This window comes from Kwoniella europaea, chromosome 1 (genome assembly GCF_036810445.1).
Source record: "Kwoniella europaea PYCC6329 chromosome 1, complete sequence".
Taxonomy (NCBI): domain Eukaryota; kingdom Fungi; phylum Basidiomycota; class Tremellomycetes; order Tremellales; family Cryptococcaceae; genus Kwoniella; species Kwoniella europaea.
This window is the reverse complement of record NC_089487.1, coordinates 15,702,209-15,715,864: the sequence shown is the minus strand read 5'-3', so window position 1 is coordinate 15,715,864 and position 13,656 is coordinate 15,702,209. Positions and strand designations below refer to the sequence as shown.

The 13,656-nt window shown below is 43.7% G+C and overlaps 6 protein-coding genes across 6 annotated transcripts; 3 read left to right on the top strand and 3 right to left on the bottom strand.

Moving 5' to 3' along the window:
* Positions 1-502: 502 nt before the first annotated feature.
* Positions 503-2,273, top strand: V865_005991 (uncharacterized protein; the record flags this gene model as incomplete). The annotated part of the gene is made up of 6 exons (XM_066229754.1): positions 503-681; positions 742-843; positions 915-1,035; positions 1,119-1,467; positions 1,557-1,943; positions 2,029-2,273. 6 exons carry the CDS (start codon positions 503-505, stop codon positions 2,271-2,273), a joined length of 1,383 nt encoding a protein of 460 aa, XP_066085851.1.
* Positions 2,274-2,467: 194 nt separating this feature from the next.
* On the bottom strand, positions 2,468-4,450 carry V865_005990 (uncharacterized protein; the record flags this gene model as incomplete). The annotated part of the gene is made up of 1 exon (XM_066229753.1): positions 2,468-4,450. The coding sequence occupies one exon, from the start codon at positions 4,448-4,450 to the stop codon at positions 2,468-2,470; it is 1,983 nt and encodes a 660-aa protein (XP_066085850.1).
* A 745-nt stretch (positions 4,451-5,195) lies between these two features.
* V865_005989 (uncharacterized protein) lies at positions 5,196-5,785 on the top strand (the record flags this gene model as incomplete). The annotated part of the gene is made up of 3 exons (XM_066229752.1): positions 5,196-5,240; positions 5,300-5,330; positions 5,391-5,785. The coding sequence occupies 3 exons, from the start codon at positions 5,196-5,198 to the stop codon at positions 5,783-5,785; spliced, it is 471 nt and encodes a 156-aa protein (XP_066085849.1).
* A 401-nt stretch (positions 5,786-6,186) lies between these two features.
* V865_005988 (uncharacterized protein) lies at positions 6,187-7,311 on the bottom strand (the record flags this gene model as incomplete). Its single annotated transcript, XM_066229751.1, has 3 exons — positions 6,187-6,315; positions 6,397-6,987; positions 7,030-7,311. The coding sequence occupies 3 exons, from the start codon at positions 7,309-7,311 to the stop codon at positions 6,187-6,189; spliced, it is 1,002 nt and encodes a 333-aa protein (XP_066085848.1).
* Positions 7,312-8,195: 884 nt separating this feature from the next.
* Positions 8,196-10,849, bottom strand: V865_005987 (uncharacterized protein; the record flags this gene model as incomplete). The annotated part of the gene is made up of 11 exons (XM_066229750.1): positions 8,196-8,434; positions 8,514-8,872; positions 8,954-9,087; positions 9,166-9,261; positions 9,320-9,435; positions 9,495-9,695; positions 9,761-9,851; positions 9,919-10,112; positions 10,185-10,293; positions 10,354-10,457; positions 10,531-10,849. 11 exons carry the CDS (start codon positions 10,847-10,849, stop codon positions 8,196-8,198), a joined length of 1,962 nt encoding a protein of 653 aa, XP_066085847.1.
* Positions 10,850-12,532: 1,683 nt separating this feature from the next.
* V865_005986 (uncharacterized protein) lies at positions 12,533-13,497 on the top strand (the record flags this gene model as incomplete). Its single annotated transcript, XM_066229749.1, has 5 exons — positions 12,533-12,573; positions 12,662-13,093; positions 13,162-13,217; positions 13,286-13,381; positions 13,445-13,497. 5 exons carry the CDS (start codon positions 12,533-12,535, stop codon positions 13,495-13,497), a joined length of 678 nt encoding a protein of 225 aa, XP_066085846.1.
* Between the last annotated feature and the right edge of the window lie 159 nt (positions 13,498-13,656).

Genomic DNA, 13,656 nt, shown 5'->3' with positions numbered 1-13,656 from the left:
TCCACAGTCATCAGCACCTTCTTACGCAGTCAAGTCTCAAGGATCCAATATGTACACACTTTGCCGACACTACACAGACTTGAACAGTTGCTCGGATTGGCTCGTTGTGCAACACAAGAACGAACGTTTCTTGTTGAAAACATTCAGTTGTGAGGACCGAACGGTTGATTAAACGATACTACCAATAGTAGTGGATCTCACCACACCATGGGAAGAGAGACACTCTGAGCTCCAGAGAATGGCATTTGATTAAATTAGAACACGATTCTGCTTGACACCATGCAACAATGCATAAGCTTCAGCTGGACCATGATATTCAAATTCCAGAACGTAAAAAGTTGGTCACTGTTCCACGACCGCCGCCAAGAAATGAATCCCGCAGTCAATCAACTCTCTACGAGTAACGTCACCACATCAATCTACAGTATCTGTATTTGACGTTTCTCAATGTACATTCACCTTACTGGTGTAGAACATTCATATCCTCGCTCATAGCCAGCGGATGTGGACTCATCATGGGCTTGTAGTCCTACTTGCTACACTCACCTCAATCACTGCGCATCTTGGCATTGCTACATCACCCAGCTCTAGTGGCAACTTTCATCGAAATCGGAGGGATATCGGTTCAAACGATGTGATAAGAGGAGTAAATCTAGGTGGATGGCTTTTGACCGAAGAATGGTAAGTGTATTGCATGGTTGTAAGAGTTGTGCTAAATGTGCGCTGCGCTCACGATGATAGGATCACGCCGTCAATCTATACTAACGGTGCGGAAGATGAGTATCACCTCTGTGCAGATCTGGGTAAGAAGAAGTGTCTGAGTAGGTTGGAAGATCATTGGAAGTGAGTTGAGCCTTCCATCCATCACCTGTTCCGAAGCGTATCAGAAACCGTAGCTGAAGTCATCTTTGCAGATCATTCTTCACTCGAGATGATTTCGAAGAAATCAAAGCCGCAGGTCTAAATTCTGTTCGTATACCTATAGGATACTGGGCAGTGGATGTAAGGGATGATGAACCATATGTATCTGGACAGGTAAGTGTTTCAATCTCTTATCTGATTCATTGCTGAAGTACATCAAGTATCATAAGAATACTAATTCATAACCTCAATTGCAGTACCCATACCTTATCCAAGCTGTGAACTGGGCCTCTGAATTAGGTCTAACAGTTCTCTTAGATCTACACGGTGCACCAGGTTCTCAAAACGGCCAAGATAACTCGGGATTGATCGGTCCAGTATTATTCCCTACAAATACGTCAAATATAGAAAGATCCATTAACGTATTGAAGAATTTGACAGAGGAATTTACGAAAGATATCTATGGTAGTACGGTTATAGGGATTGAACTGCTTAACGAACCTAGACTGTCAAATAATTTCAGTATGTCCCAATTGAAAGACTTCTACTCGGATGCTGCGGAGGTTATCAGTGGTGTTGATGGAGATATGAACATTGTCATGCATGGTAAGTTGATTTTGTCCTATTGTCGTCATCGAAAGAGAATAATAGGGAAGAGAAAGCGTTCACTTGACTGATCCTGCGATTCACTCTAGATGCATTCTGGGGTCCACAATATTGGTCAAATTACAATCCACTTTCCAATTCCACCTCATCCAATTCGAACAATTCCATCATCGATACTCACCAATACTACGCCTTCGAACCACTTAACAACCTCCCTCACGACGTTATCTTAGAAAAAGTCTGTAACATATCTAAATTATTGAAGAATTCAGATTTGGGGATATTACCTACCCTAGTGGGAGAATGGAGTTTGGAAACTGGTCATTCACCCAATTCGAGTTCTTCGTCTATACAGAATAAAGATGATTCGAGGGAGAAGAGAACATGGTTTAGGTTGTTCTTCGAAGCTCAGTTGGCAGCTTATTCGCCTAGTTCGATTGGGGATCAACCTTCAAGAGGATGGTATTATTGGACCTGTGAGTTGTCTTCCTACTATAGTCCAAGTAAGAGATGAACAAAGAGCAGTGTATTGATATGATCTATTTGGCATTCGGGTTGCAGGGAAAACAGATTACGATATAGATACTTGGTCATACAGACGTGGAGTCGCTCAAGGATATATACCGAAAGATGTCAGTAATTCAAGTACGTTGGTATTTCCAATATTGGATAATGGTTGTGTCGATTCGAGTTTCAATTATACTGCCCCTAAGAATCCTGGATCAGGTGCGATACGACATTGCCCCAGTGGATTGTTGGCTGTATCGATGGTGATAGTGACGATTTCGTTCTTTTGTATTTTATAGAGACAGGAATAGATAATAATCAGATTTATAGAGGATACACGGATAGTGAAATCATACTTGTATACCCCTCGATCTATATCTTAGAATGCCGTCTTTTGGTACTGATTCTGTTTCTCCAATTTGTCGATAATCGCTAAGCTTTATATACAAGTGTGCATGACTACCCAGAATCCAAAAGTCCGATGCTATAGAATCTATTCTAATCTGTCATCATATATTAACCTGACCTCTGCTCGTTCCTCACCATCCCATACCCTTCCTGCATCATTACACAACGCAACTTCATCCCTAACATCACTAATCATCCCTCCTGGACCACTAACATACACCACGGTAGGTCCATTGATTGTTCTTCCCACAAACTCCTTCACGGCTTTTCGGAGATCGGGTCGATGATGAGGTTCGATACCTTCTTCTATAGCTTTCTCAGCATCTACAATTTTACCACTCTTGCCCTGACTTCGATCTAAGAGTTGAGGTGTAGTTGAAGACGAAGAGGAAGAAGTGTAGACGGGTGGATTGCAAGGACATTCCGAATAAAGTTCCTTCTCATACGATACAGATAACATAGCACCGTTACCATCTTCTTGATTCTTCTGCAATCCATCTAGATTTTTCGATGAAACGCTTCCAGCAGTAGGTGTAGAAGTGCCTGTACCGGTGGTAGAAGCGGGCACGGTAATCTCTCTGGTCACTCTGATTGTAATCTTGATATTCCCATCTTTCCTCAATTCTTCTAATTCATCTTCGATCCATCTTGTATCTCTCTGATGTCTTACGACCCAAATCAACTCTATCATTCGACCCTGTGTCAAACCATATTTCGAAAGGTGTAATAAAACAGGCAGAACAAACGTTATACCTGTTCCTCCAGCTACACACAGAACATTATCTTCATTCCCTATATCTCTCATGGTATCCACTCCGTACGGACCAGTAAGGATGATGGGGGTAGTCGATTTATCTAATCCCATTATCCTCCTAGTTTCTCCCTTCTTCGCTCTAATCAAATATCCATGTTTATCTCCTGGTAAACTCAATGGAGTGAATGGATGAGATTGCCAAACACCTCTTTTCGCATCGGTAAAGGATATATAAAAATGTTGACCAATTTCGAAATCTAGTTGATTCGGATTATCGAATTCCATCCTTATCACATCTTCATCATCGCAATGCTTGATCTCCGCTTGAATAGTTTCGAATAACCCTTTACCATTTGTCAAGATCTTATAATGAATTAGGAAAGTTCTAATGAACCTAATCGATCGATCTAATAACCATAGGACTAAAGAGGGAATCATGAAACATTTCAATTTTTCCCAATGACCCCAACAAGCTCCTATATAAAGCATCGCAAGGACATAATGTGCTTTTCTAAAGAATTCATATCCGAATTTCCTCCTTGACCATTCTAACGATAAACCCCATAAGAGCAATAAGAGGATCATCGCTACCACACCCCATATCATGTAAGTTTGAGTTATCCATGATTTAGCTGTGGATGGTTGAGGTTGATATAATTTAATTTCGACAATTGACCAGAAGATCGTGTGGACGATAGATTGAAGTAAGATTATATGACCTAACCACCGATGAAGGAAGTTGAACTGTTGGTATGGAACACCAGTCACTAATGAGAGTAAGGATTCCCTTGAGCCCAGTAAGATCGATAAGGGTGTAAGAGCATAGGCGAGTATACCAACTCGATCAGCAAATGGTCCAATACTAGATCGAGTATTGTGTAGATTCGGGTAATTCTTCACGGGCGTTTTCCATATTTTATATCTTATTCCAACAAACGAGAATATCGTGAGATAAACTGTCAAACAAGCTAACACTAAGACTTGTAATCTCGTAGTTCTACCGAAGAAATATCGTCCAAATCCAAATTTGATATCGGGTAATAACCTTTTACGGATGAAGGTGTTGATCGTCCGTGTGGTTCGGTTGGAAGTGTGACTTCGATGTATTATACCCCACAATAATAAACCACCAATGATGGCTGACCACAAAATACCGGAATAGAGCATACCCAGATCGTGTGAGTGATATACCACGTCCAGGTACTCGCAAGACCCAGCATCGTTTGTACAGGGTACGATCCGGTCGGCATATCCCCAGTGAGATTCGGTCGCTGAGCCGTCGGTAAAGTTCTGTATGTGATATCGAGCTTCCATCGTGGGGTATGATTATACAGGAAGAGACAAGGATGGGTATCTGAATAGATGCTGGGGTTTAATACACTTGAGCATCGATGAAGCGACAGTAAGCACTTACCGAGGGTTCAGGTATGAACAAAGCTTCAAGCCAGAATAGTGAACGAAATCTTCAAGATTCCTTATAAAGTGTTCTACGTGGAAAGGGAAAGTATGATTGATACAAGAAAGATGAAAAGACCAAGACACAAGATAGAGTCCTCCTGCTTCTATCGCTTTCTACCTGAGGTATTGTTGTAGATTTACATCATCATCGTGTCTCTCAAAATTATGCTTAGCCATACCATAAACCAATGACACAAAGGCCTCTTCAAACGCGGCAAATCTCAAAACCACAAGACATTCCGAAGCTAGGTTTGAGAGATTTACCGAAAAGGGTAATAAGTAAATGGCTCGGATTACGGGAAATGATCGACGTTACCCTAGATTAGTTGCGGCCATTTATGGTGATCTCGTCTGATTGGCTGATCCGAGGAAAAGTCGGTTAAAGGGATCAAAGTATTCGATGCGTTGACAACGGTTGCATGACGACAGCATCCGACTCCGTGAAACAGACAGGTGTTATGTGAGATCTCAACAATATGCTTTCTTCTCCATTCCTCATGTATATCTCTAGTCAAGAGCACAACGTCGACACGCATAAGAACAATCATATAACAATTCAGTAATTCAGTCGATTCACCAGCTACGAAAGACCTGATTCAAGATGGATATGAGCTCTTCGAGTAACAGTACATGTCAGATGTCAGATGTGAGTGCCATCGTTGGAAGATCACACAACATACAACTGACTTGTCTGTTCTTTCTCAGATGTTATGGAATTGGGATGTGATAGACACATGTAGGCCGAACATTCCTTACATCACCGCTTCTGACTAATTTCACCTACCCTTACATTCAGGCTTCATCTCATCCGGATGGCACAACACAACTCGAGGAGCCTTCGCAGCCTCATGTGTCGGCGTGGTATTCATGGCTATCCTCTTGGAACTCCTACGGAGGATATCAAGGGATTACGATCGACTGATCCTCAAACAACTATCCAACGTATCTATCAAACTCCAGAACCACCGTCCTAGAAGAGCAACACCTTTACAGCAACTCATCCGATCATTGATACACGTCGCGATATTTGGCTTAGCATACTTGTTGATGTTGTTGGTCATGTCCTATAATGGATATTTGATCTTCTCGATATTGATAGGAACGGGTATAGGGAAATTCTTCTGCGATTGGTTAGTCCTAGGTGTGGAAAGTACGACGAATGAGGAGGAACCAACGGTGTGTTGTGGTTAGTTAGCAGGAACGAACAAAGGGAAAGGGAGTGAGTTGTATCATAGTATGGTGATGTATCATATTCGCATTTCACATGTCATTCATAATGTATCTGTCATTACACCTTTCAATCACGCTACAATGTTTCCCCCTTTTGATCAGACACAGCTCCTCCCCTTTCACCTCTAATTTTTTCTTCGTCGCTTGTTGGGTGAGTTTAGCCCACCAACAGGTGATCTTTCCTTAGCAAGAGGCAAATAGACCTTGATTCCGACGGCAGCATAGATGCTGTGGGTTTGCATCTAGGCTCACCCAGACCATTAGCATCGGCCAACTCTTAGGAAAAGACAATCCCGGTAACTGACCTCATTACCGTAAGTGGTGTATTGATTATCGATATTAAAGTGTTCTGGAACGGTGATTCACACTAAATCGGGCGCTCGTTCGAGTGAGAGATCCGCTGGATCCTCACTTTCCAGGTCAGTACCCGATGCCTTATGACAAGAATCTGCAGTCCAGATGTCCTTGTGGAAGGTGACATCCTTCTTCTCCTATATAAGAGTTTACCAAAAATAATAAGCATCTTCATCTTCCATCGACAGATACATCAAGGGAACAGTCAAGTCGCTCACCTCAGGGGTCAACTCATCAGTTTCAATGGAACTAGACGAGCGATAAGTTTTCAGATTCATGTCCATTTCCTCAGCATCATACACTCCAAAGGATGTGAAATGAAGTCCGGTATCTTGAAGACAAGACATGAAGATCGCATCTATTCCTTTCAAGACCTTCTCGAGGGCTGTCCAGTCGATACCGCGATAATCATTCTGAATTGGATATTCATACTTCAACCCAAAAGCCAGTTCACCTCCTTCAGGGATGAAAGACGGATCCATAACACGGTTGAAAGCTTGTTTGACAACCTCAGATCTAGTATCGTACATCCTATCGTTGATTAAGCCAGAGGTGTGTGTGATAAATACGTCGTATTGCACTGTAATTCTAATTCCGTCTTCCACGGGTAGTACTTCATGTTTACAATCGGAATAAAGAAAACCCCAAGCTATATCTCCGTTCTTCACTTGATTGCGCCAGTCAAAAGTGACGGTAGCTTCCCCATGGCTGACAGCAAGATCTCCACCTCGGAAATGCGATGGAAGGCATAGAACCAATGTGCCAATATGATCTTTACCTTGGGGAGTACTACGATATGCCAACAAAGACTGTGAACAATAACGTACTGTAAGATGAATCAGGCAGCTCACTTCTACATGCGGTTTGAAGAAACCTCCTTGAGAGTACATATTCATCTTATTGATTCTGAACGATGACGGACTTGTGTTGTTCAATTTTTTCATGAGAATCGTTGGGATTGCCGAATCAACCAAGGGATCGGCGCTAAGTGCGAAACGTGGATACTTGATCTCCCGAGCTTGCCTATACCCCTCATCGTAGACTAGCTCTTTTCCTCGACCGAAAGATGATGGCTCGCCAGTCTCGTATAAATCTATCGCAGACTTCGTATCGAGAGGCAATTCGACGACCATGATGTTCATCAACGGGATTGTCAGCCGCTGTTTCCCCTATGGATCCATTGCCTCGGTAAGGAGAAAGGAGAAAGAGAGGGAACGAGCACCCACTTAGGTGATCCCACGCCAGCGCCATCCTTGACGGTCTCATAGAAAAGTCTAAGCGGACTCAACCTGGCCGAATCGGTAGAAGTGAAAACACCTCCACAGGCGAAATCACCATATCTGGAATTGGAGGACACAGCGCTGGCGAGGTGTTGGGCAACGGCAACTTCCTGGTCGTTCAACAATCGACGATGTGGCTCTGACCCTAGCTGTGAGGAAGAACGATAGCTCGAATCGTCAGTTTCACTAGAAGGCATATTTATGGAAGTATAGATGTATCACGTATTGTAAATGGAAATGAAGCTGAACATAATAGATATGTACTAATGAATAGTGACTATTGACTGGGGGAACTCTCACCTGAAGGTTGATCTCAGAATAATCAAGGCTGATTGGACTAATGTAGATTCAATCAAGGTTGTGCATAGGTACACTGATTAAGTCATCCCATGTATGTATCCATATTATACAGCCGACGAGTACGACTTCTTGCTACGTATCGCCACACACATGTGTCGCAATTCACACAACATTTACATTCGCTTGAGTGGAATGCATTATAATTTCTGACTATCCCCTAGTATAACGAGTAAAATCAGAAACCTATATTTTGGGTTGATACCTTTCAATGATGGATGGGTGGATGGGTGTCAATTGTAAAAAATGGGTCTACGAAATACTGTATCGAGTGCCTATTGTTTGAGCACCCGGATGCACAAATTTCATTCGTCTATGGAATGATGCTTCGGTGAAAACTTGTTTCAATTCTTGTGTTAGTTCAGATAAGACCTCCAACCCTAATGTCTCGGTTCGCCTTCAGCTAACTTCGCTGCGATTTTCTCTTCTACCTCTCTAGCTTTAGCAGCCACGACTTCGGGGGCAGTCTCGTCCGCTGATCTAAATACGACTTCCTTCTTCTCGATAGCATTATGGGTTGTGCCAAGGTAGAAGTTAGTGGTGAATGCTCCTGCTACCAAAGAGAGAGTCGAGGTTACAAGAGCAGCAATGTAAAGTGGTCTGATAGCTTCGTTGTAAGCTAAACAGATAAGGATACGGTGCGACCATCAGCAATGCAACTCGACTATACACTATATATATCGCAGAGCTTGACTTACCTTGAATAACCAATGGTCTAGGCTCAGCAGTCCTGGCAACTAAGATCGAGCCGAAGATCTCCGCGAGCTGAGTCGAGTTGTGCGTATCACCGAGGTACAAGGCCAGTTTGGCTGGAACTTGCTTGTTCCATACTGCAGCTGCAATAGCAGAAGCGATGGATCCACCGATCGAAGTCCAAAGGGATAACAACGCCATGGCCAATGCCATATCTTGGTGTGGGACTGATCCTTGACATGCGACCGATGATGAGATCACCGAAATACCACCTCCTAAGGAGATAAGGATCTGACCCATGACGATAGTGGCCGTTGTTCCCGCAGTGGACTTGCTGGCTGACAGGTAAACCAAGCCTTGAGCGCTATGAAAAGCAATAGCAGAACCATCATGTCAGCTGATGTATGCCCAGCGGATCTTCGAATTGAAGAAGTGCCACACTGACATGATTCTGATACTGAGACCGCAAAGTTGTAAATACTTGTATCGATGGGTATATCGCTGAACCGCACCAGCGAGGAAACCAAAGAAACATAATCCGACGGTCAAACAGTTCGTGAGGTAAGTATAATGTTCAGCCTGGTACAAAGAAAACAGGAGTCAACCACTAGTCTTTTAATGGGAAATATGGATGGCAGGAGAGGAATGTAAACTTACACTGTAGTCTTTGGTGATGTAGAGCCACGAAGACCAGTAGGTACCTGATAATGATCCTGAGAAGTAGTACATAAAATCGATGAAGCATGCACAGATCTGTATCACGAAATCATCAGTTGATGTTGTGGCAGATTCTGTTCATAAGCCTACTCACAAACGTTTTGTTCATGACTCTTTTCGGCATGATAGGGTGCGAAGCGACTTTCCACTCATATGCGCAGAAAGCAATAAAGAGTATACCACCGACCGCGAACAACGCGATGAGTGAGGCTGCAGTTTATTCCATCAGCCAAGTTGCTGAATACTTGTATCATCGATGCTAGACTCACGATTGGTATATCCACCTTTGGCAGTAGTGTTCAAAGTGAAAGGCGAAAGGATACAACCGAAAGCGAATGTCAAAAGCAATAAACCGAAAGCGTCCATTTGTCGTGCGTAGTGGATTAAAAGTTGAATTGGGGTCTTTCTGGCTTGAGTCGTTCCGGAGAGTAATCTTTTTCTGGCATACGAAGATGAGGCGAGAGACAGAGCTATAAAATGGCCCACTTATCAGGCTAACATGATCCCGAGATAGCTGGGATAAGTGGATACTCACCACCGACTTTCTTGGCTCTGTAATCACCCCAAAAAAGTACAGCGATAGAGGGAGCGATGGTAACAGGTACGATGATACAGAACATTCCGTACTGCAGCATGATCAGCGCTGCACGTGATCTACTTTCAAGGAGGATGCAAAGAGCGTCAATGACTTACGCCCCATCTCCACCCGTTTACGGAATAAGCGTTGATCGAAGCTGCGATATCACCAGCGACAAATGCGAAAGGGATAAAAGGTAAAGAGTATAAACCGTTGACAAAACCTCTCCATTGCAATGATGTGATATCGCCCAATAAGATGGACGAGACAAAGTTGATACCCGTGTTCCCGAGCGTATAAATGACCTCACCTTAAGAGCAGATAGCATAAGAAATCAGTCGGTCTACCTATGTAGCCAACGAGGCATGAAATATGGACTCACCACCAGCAACTGCTCCTACATTCTGAGAAGAAGCCACGACGATATAACCTATCGTATAGAAAAGTACCGAGATGGCGAGAGCCCATGGTCGTGAGAACAGATCGGCACACTAAGACAGTGATGTCACGTATCAGCCTTGATGACTGAAGAGCATAGGTGGTCGACTTACTTTCGCAATAAAAGGTTTAGCCACACCAGACATGATCGAGGTGATGACCGAGATCGTACCGAGAATGGTATGTTCACCGAAAGCGGAAGTAGCGAATGCAGCATCTGTTCAAGTGCATCGAAGAGTTACCAAAGCGTACCAAGAGCTGGGGAAGAATCATTGTCATTGAGAACTTACAAGCGTATGTGGTCATTTGCGATAGAGAATAAGCAATACAAATAAGGGCGATAGAACCCCATAAAGTCCAAAGTTTCCAACCATTGCCAAAGACCAGGTACAAAGCTTCGATCTTGGTTACACCCTCCGATTGTTCGATATCGATACTCGAAGATGAATCATCCGCATCTGAATTCTGAGACAGGTGAGGTAATTGGGCTGAATGGCCCTCGGTATCGCCAGATTGTTTTAGATCAGGCTTTTCACCTTCCCCTCCGTCTCTGTCAAGAGGAGTTTTAGGGGTGAAAAAAGCTGGAATTCTGTCTAGCACTCGAGACATGTTTGATGATAGTTCACTTGCAATTTGTTCGATAGTGAATGAGAGTAAGTACAAGTCTAACCAGTACGACAAGACCAATATTTCCAATGTTTTTATATACCTTTCAAAGTCAGCTTTTTTTTTGTTTGGTTTCCGGCAATGGGGCTGTAGGGTTTGGTTATCAGATATGATATTCTAGCTTCACGTCGCCCAGAAAAATCAGAGTTTGCCATGAGGACCTTTGATGCTCCTGTAAATCCCGTACCAATCTGTTGAGCAAGCACATCATTCGATGTTGTTTGAAACCTGAAAAGAACAGGTTCCGAAGATTCCATTCCTTCGAATATGTCGAAAAGTCGGCGCTAAAATTCGTGTTCTCTTTTGCCTCCGCCTCCGCCACAGCAAATAATTTTTATTACGCTTCATGGAATTCAAGCGCCAAACCGTCAATAGCTTTTCCCTTCCGTTGTCTTTGGCGTCTCGAAGGATATCGCTGGAGGAATCGGCCGTACGATTGCGTGATCATACTCCAATTCTTGGCTTGTGCGCTGAGGCCAAACCCGATACAAAATAAATCGATCAGCTCCAATCAATGAGTCGGCTCGTGTACTGTGTGTGGTTCTTTTCTTCCAGAATGTCTTACTTAACAAGCATGCCTTGAACAAGATTTTTAAGCTTGTTTGCGCCAATTCTCTTTCGTCCAATAGCGATTCCAGTGCTCAACCGACATGACCCGAAGTCTGGTGCGATACACTTCGAGTCGGAGCGCTCTTTTCGATCGGCCGATTATACTTGACTGATGTTATCTGATGTTTTGGAGCGTCGGATTTGGCGGTAAGATTCTTGATCAGTGGTGTACAGTTGGCTAATGGTTGTCTGCCGTCAACCAGCGACAGTCAGCGCTCCGCGGGCTACTGGGAGAGGCTTGGCCAACAGTTCTGGACCTGTCTTCTCGGGAATACCTTGAAGGCTTGATGAGTTACAAAGAGGGACAGGTCGTGGCACTGCTGTACTGTTTACACCTGTGTCAAAAAACTTAGATACCGCCTGAATACCTGCATGAATGCCTCTCAAGCGCGGAAACGACAACAAGCAAAAGCGGAACGCACATATGACTCCCAATGGTCTTCCCTCCATAAGGCAGGTTCGACTCGTACTGTTACTGTGGTAAGGTTGAATGTCGTTAAGCGTCGTGGATCTACATGTTATCAGAAACGCGAGCAGCAAAGGTCAAGATTTGCTCCAAAATATGTTCCTACAAAGTATTTAAGCCCATGGCTGACTATCGACCAAGAGAGCTCGGTGCTTCAGCTATCTCTGCTTCGAACAAATTTTGTGCGGCACCATCCCTGTGATGAACCGCCAAGTAAGCCATCGTCTCGCTGGCATTCTGCGAAATTGGGACACTCAAACAGCGTATGATCATGTCATCTTCCACTCTTTCACTGTGTCAAAGCCACATGAGTTTACGTAATTATGTTCCACGTGATCTCTCAACCAAATATCTTTGACATGATTTGCCGTTGAACATCACACTACTGCAGCAACTCTTCTTCTCCTCACTTCCATCTTGCTGAGACACTCACCAACTCGTTCAAGCGATACCATCTTGCATCTTACCCTGGTCGAAGTCAAGCTTGACAATCAACCTACGCCCTGGAACGACGAACTTTATCGAATTTTGGCTTATAGACATCAGATAACATGGCTAGAGGTGGTGCACCAACTTCATCGAGAGGACGAGGGTGGGTGTATATGCCTTCAACTCACGAACCTCCGACCCTTCTGCGTGATGTGGAGTAATGCTAAGCTGACAATCTGGGATATCCACAGCAAATTCAAGGTATCCAGAGGAGGTGGACGACAATTCTCCCGTGATCTTGATCCTCGACTCGCTGAGAAAACATCTTCGTCAGAGGAAGAGACCTCGTCCGAAGAGGATGAAGAGGATGAAGAGGAGGCCAGAGCGGCAGCTCATAGAGCTGAAGTCGCGGAATTGGCACCAGAGATGAAAGAGGTTAATTTGAAATTGGGGAATACAGAATTGGCTGAACCTGAGAGTGATGAGGAGGAACTAAGCAGAGCGGAGAGAAGAGCTAGGAAAAAAGCCGAAGCTCAAGGTAAAACCAAGAAAACTGTCACTATTCAAGAGAAGGATGAATCAGACGAAGAGAGTAGTGAAGAAGAGGTGGCACCAAAACAACAGCAACAACAGAAGAAGAAAGCCAGTGCTCCTGCGGTAGTCCAACAATCAAGAAAAGAACGGTAAGTCTTCCGTAACGATATTACGGCAGAGATTGATATACTGATGTGATGTGCGGTTGTTCTTACAGTGAAGCAGCAGAGAAGAAAGCTGCTCAAGACAAATATCAGAAACTACATGCTCAAGGTAAATCACATGTCTCTCACGGATATATCAAGAACTGAAAGAACCAATTGTTGACTTGTTATGTATAGGCAAAACCACCGAGGCCAAATCTGATTTAGCCAGATTACAAGAAGTCAGAAGGAGAAGAGAGGCTGCTGCTGCCCAAAGAGCTGCAGAGGCTGAGGGTGAGTACGAAACCCCGATGCTCTGTAAGTACATTGCTGACGTTCACTCCGTACATCCTGTAGAGGCTGCCAAGGAAGCTGCTGCAAAGAAAGAGAAATTGGCTAAGAAGATTTAGTATCGATGGACGCTTTATCATCCTTTTCGAACGTGACTTTTCCTGTTCTGATTGATCACGACATCTTATTTCCCCTTCTTTACTTTACAATTGCCGAGGACCTGTTCATACATTTTCCATCCTTTTCGAGCTTGTATCATGTAGCATGAAGAAGACAAA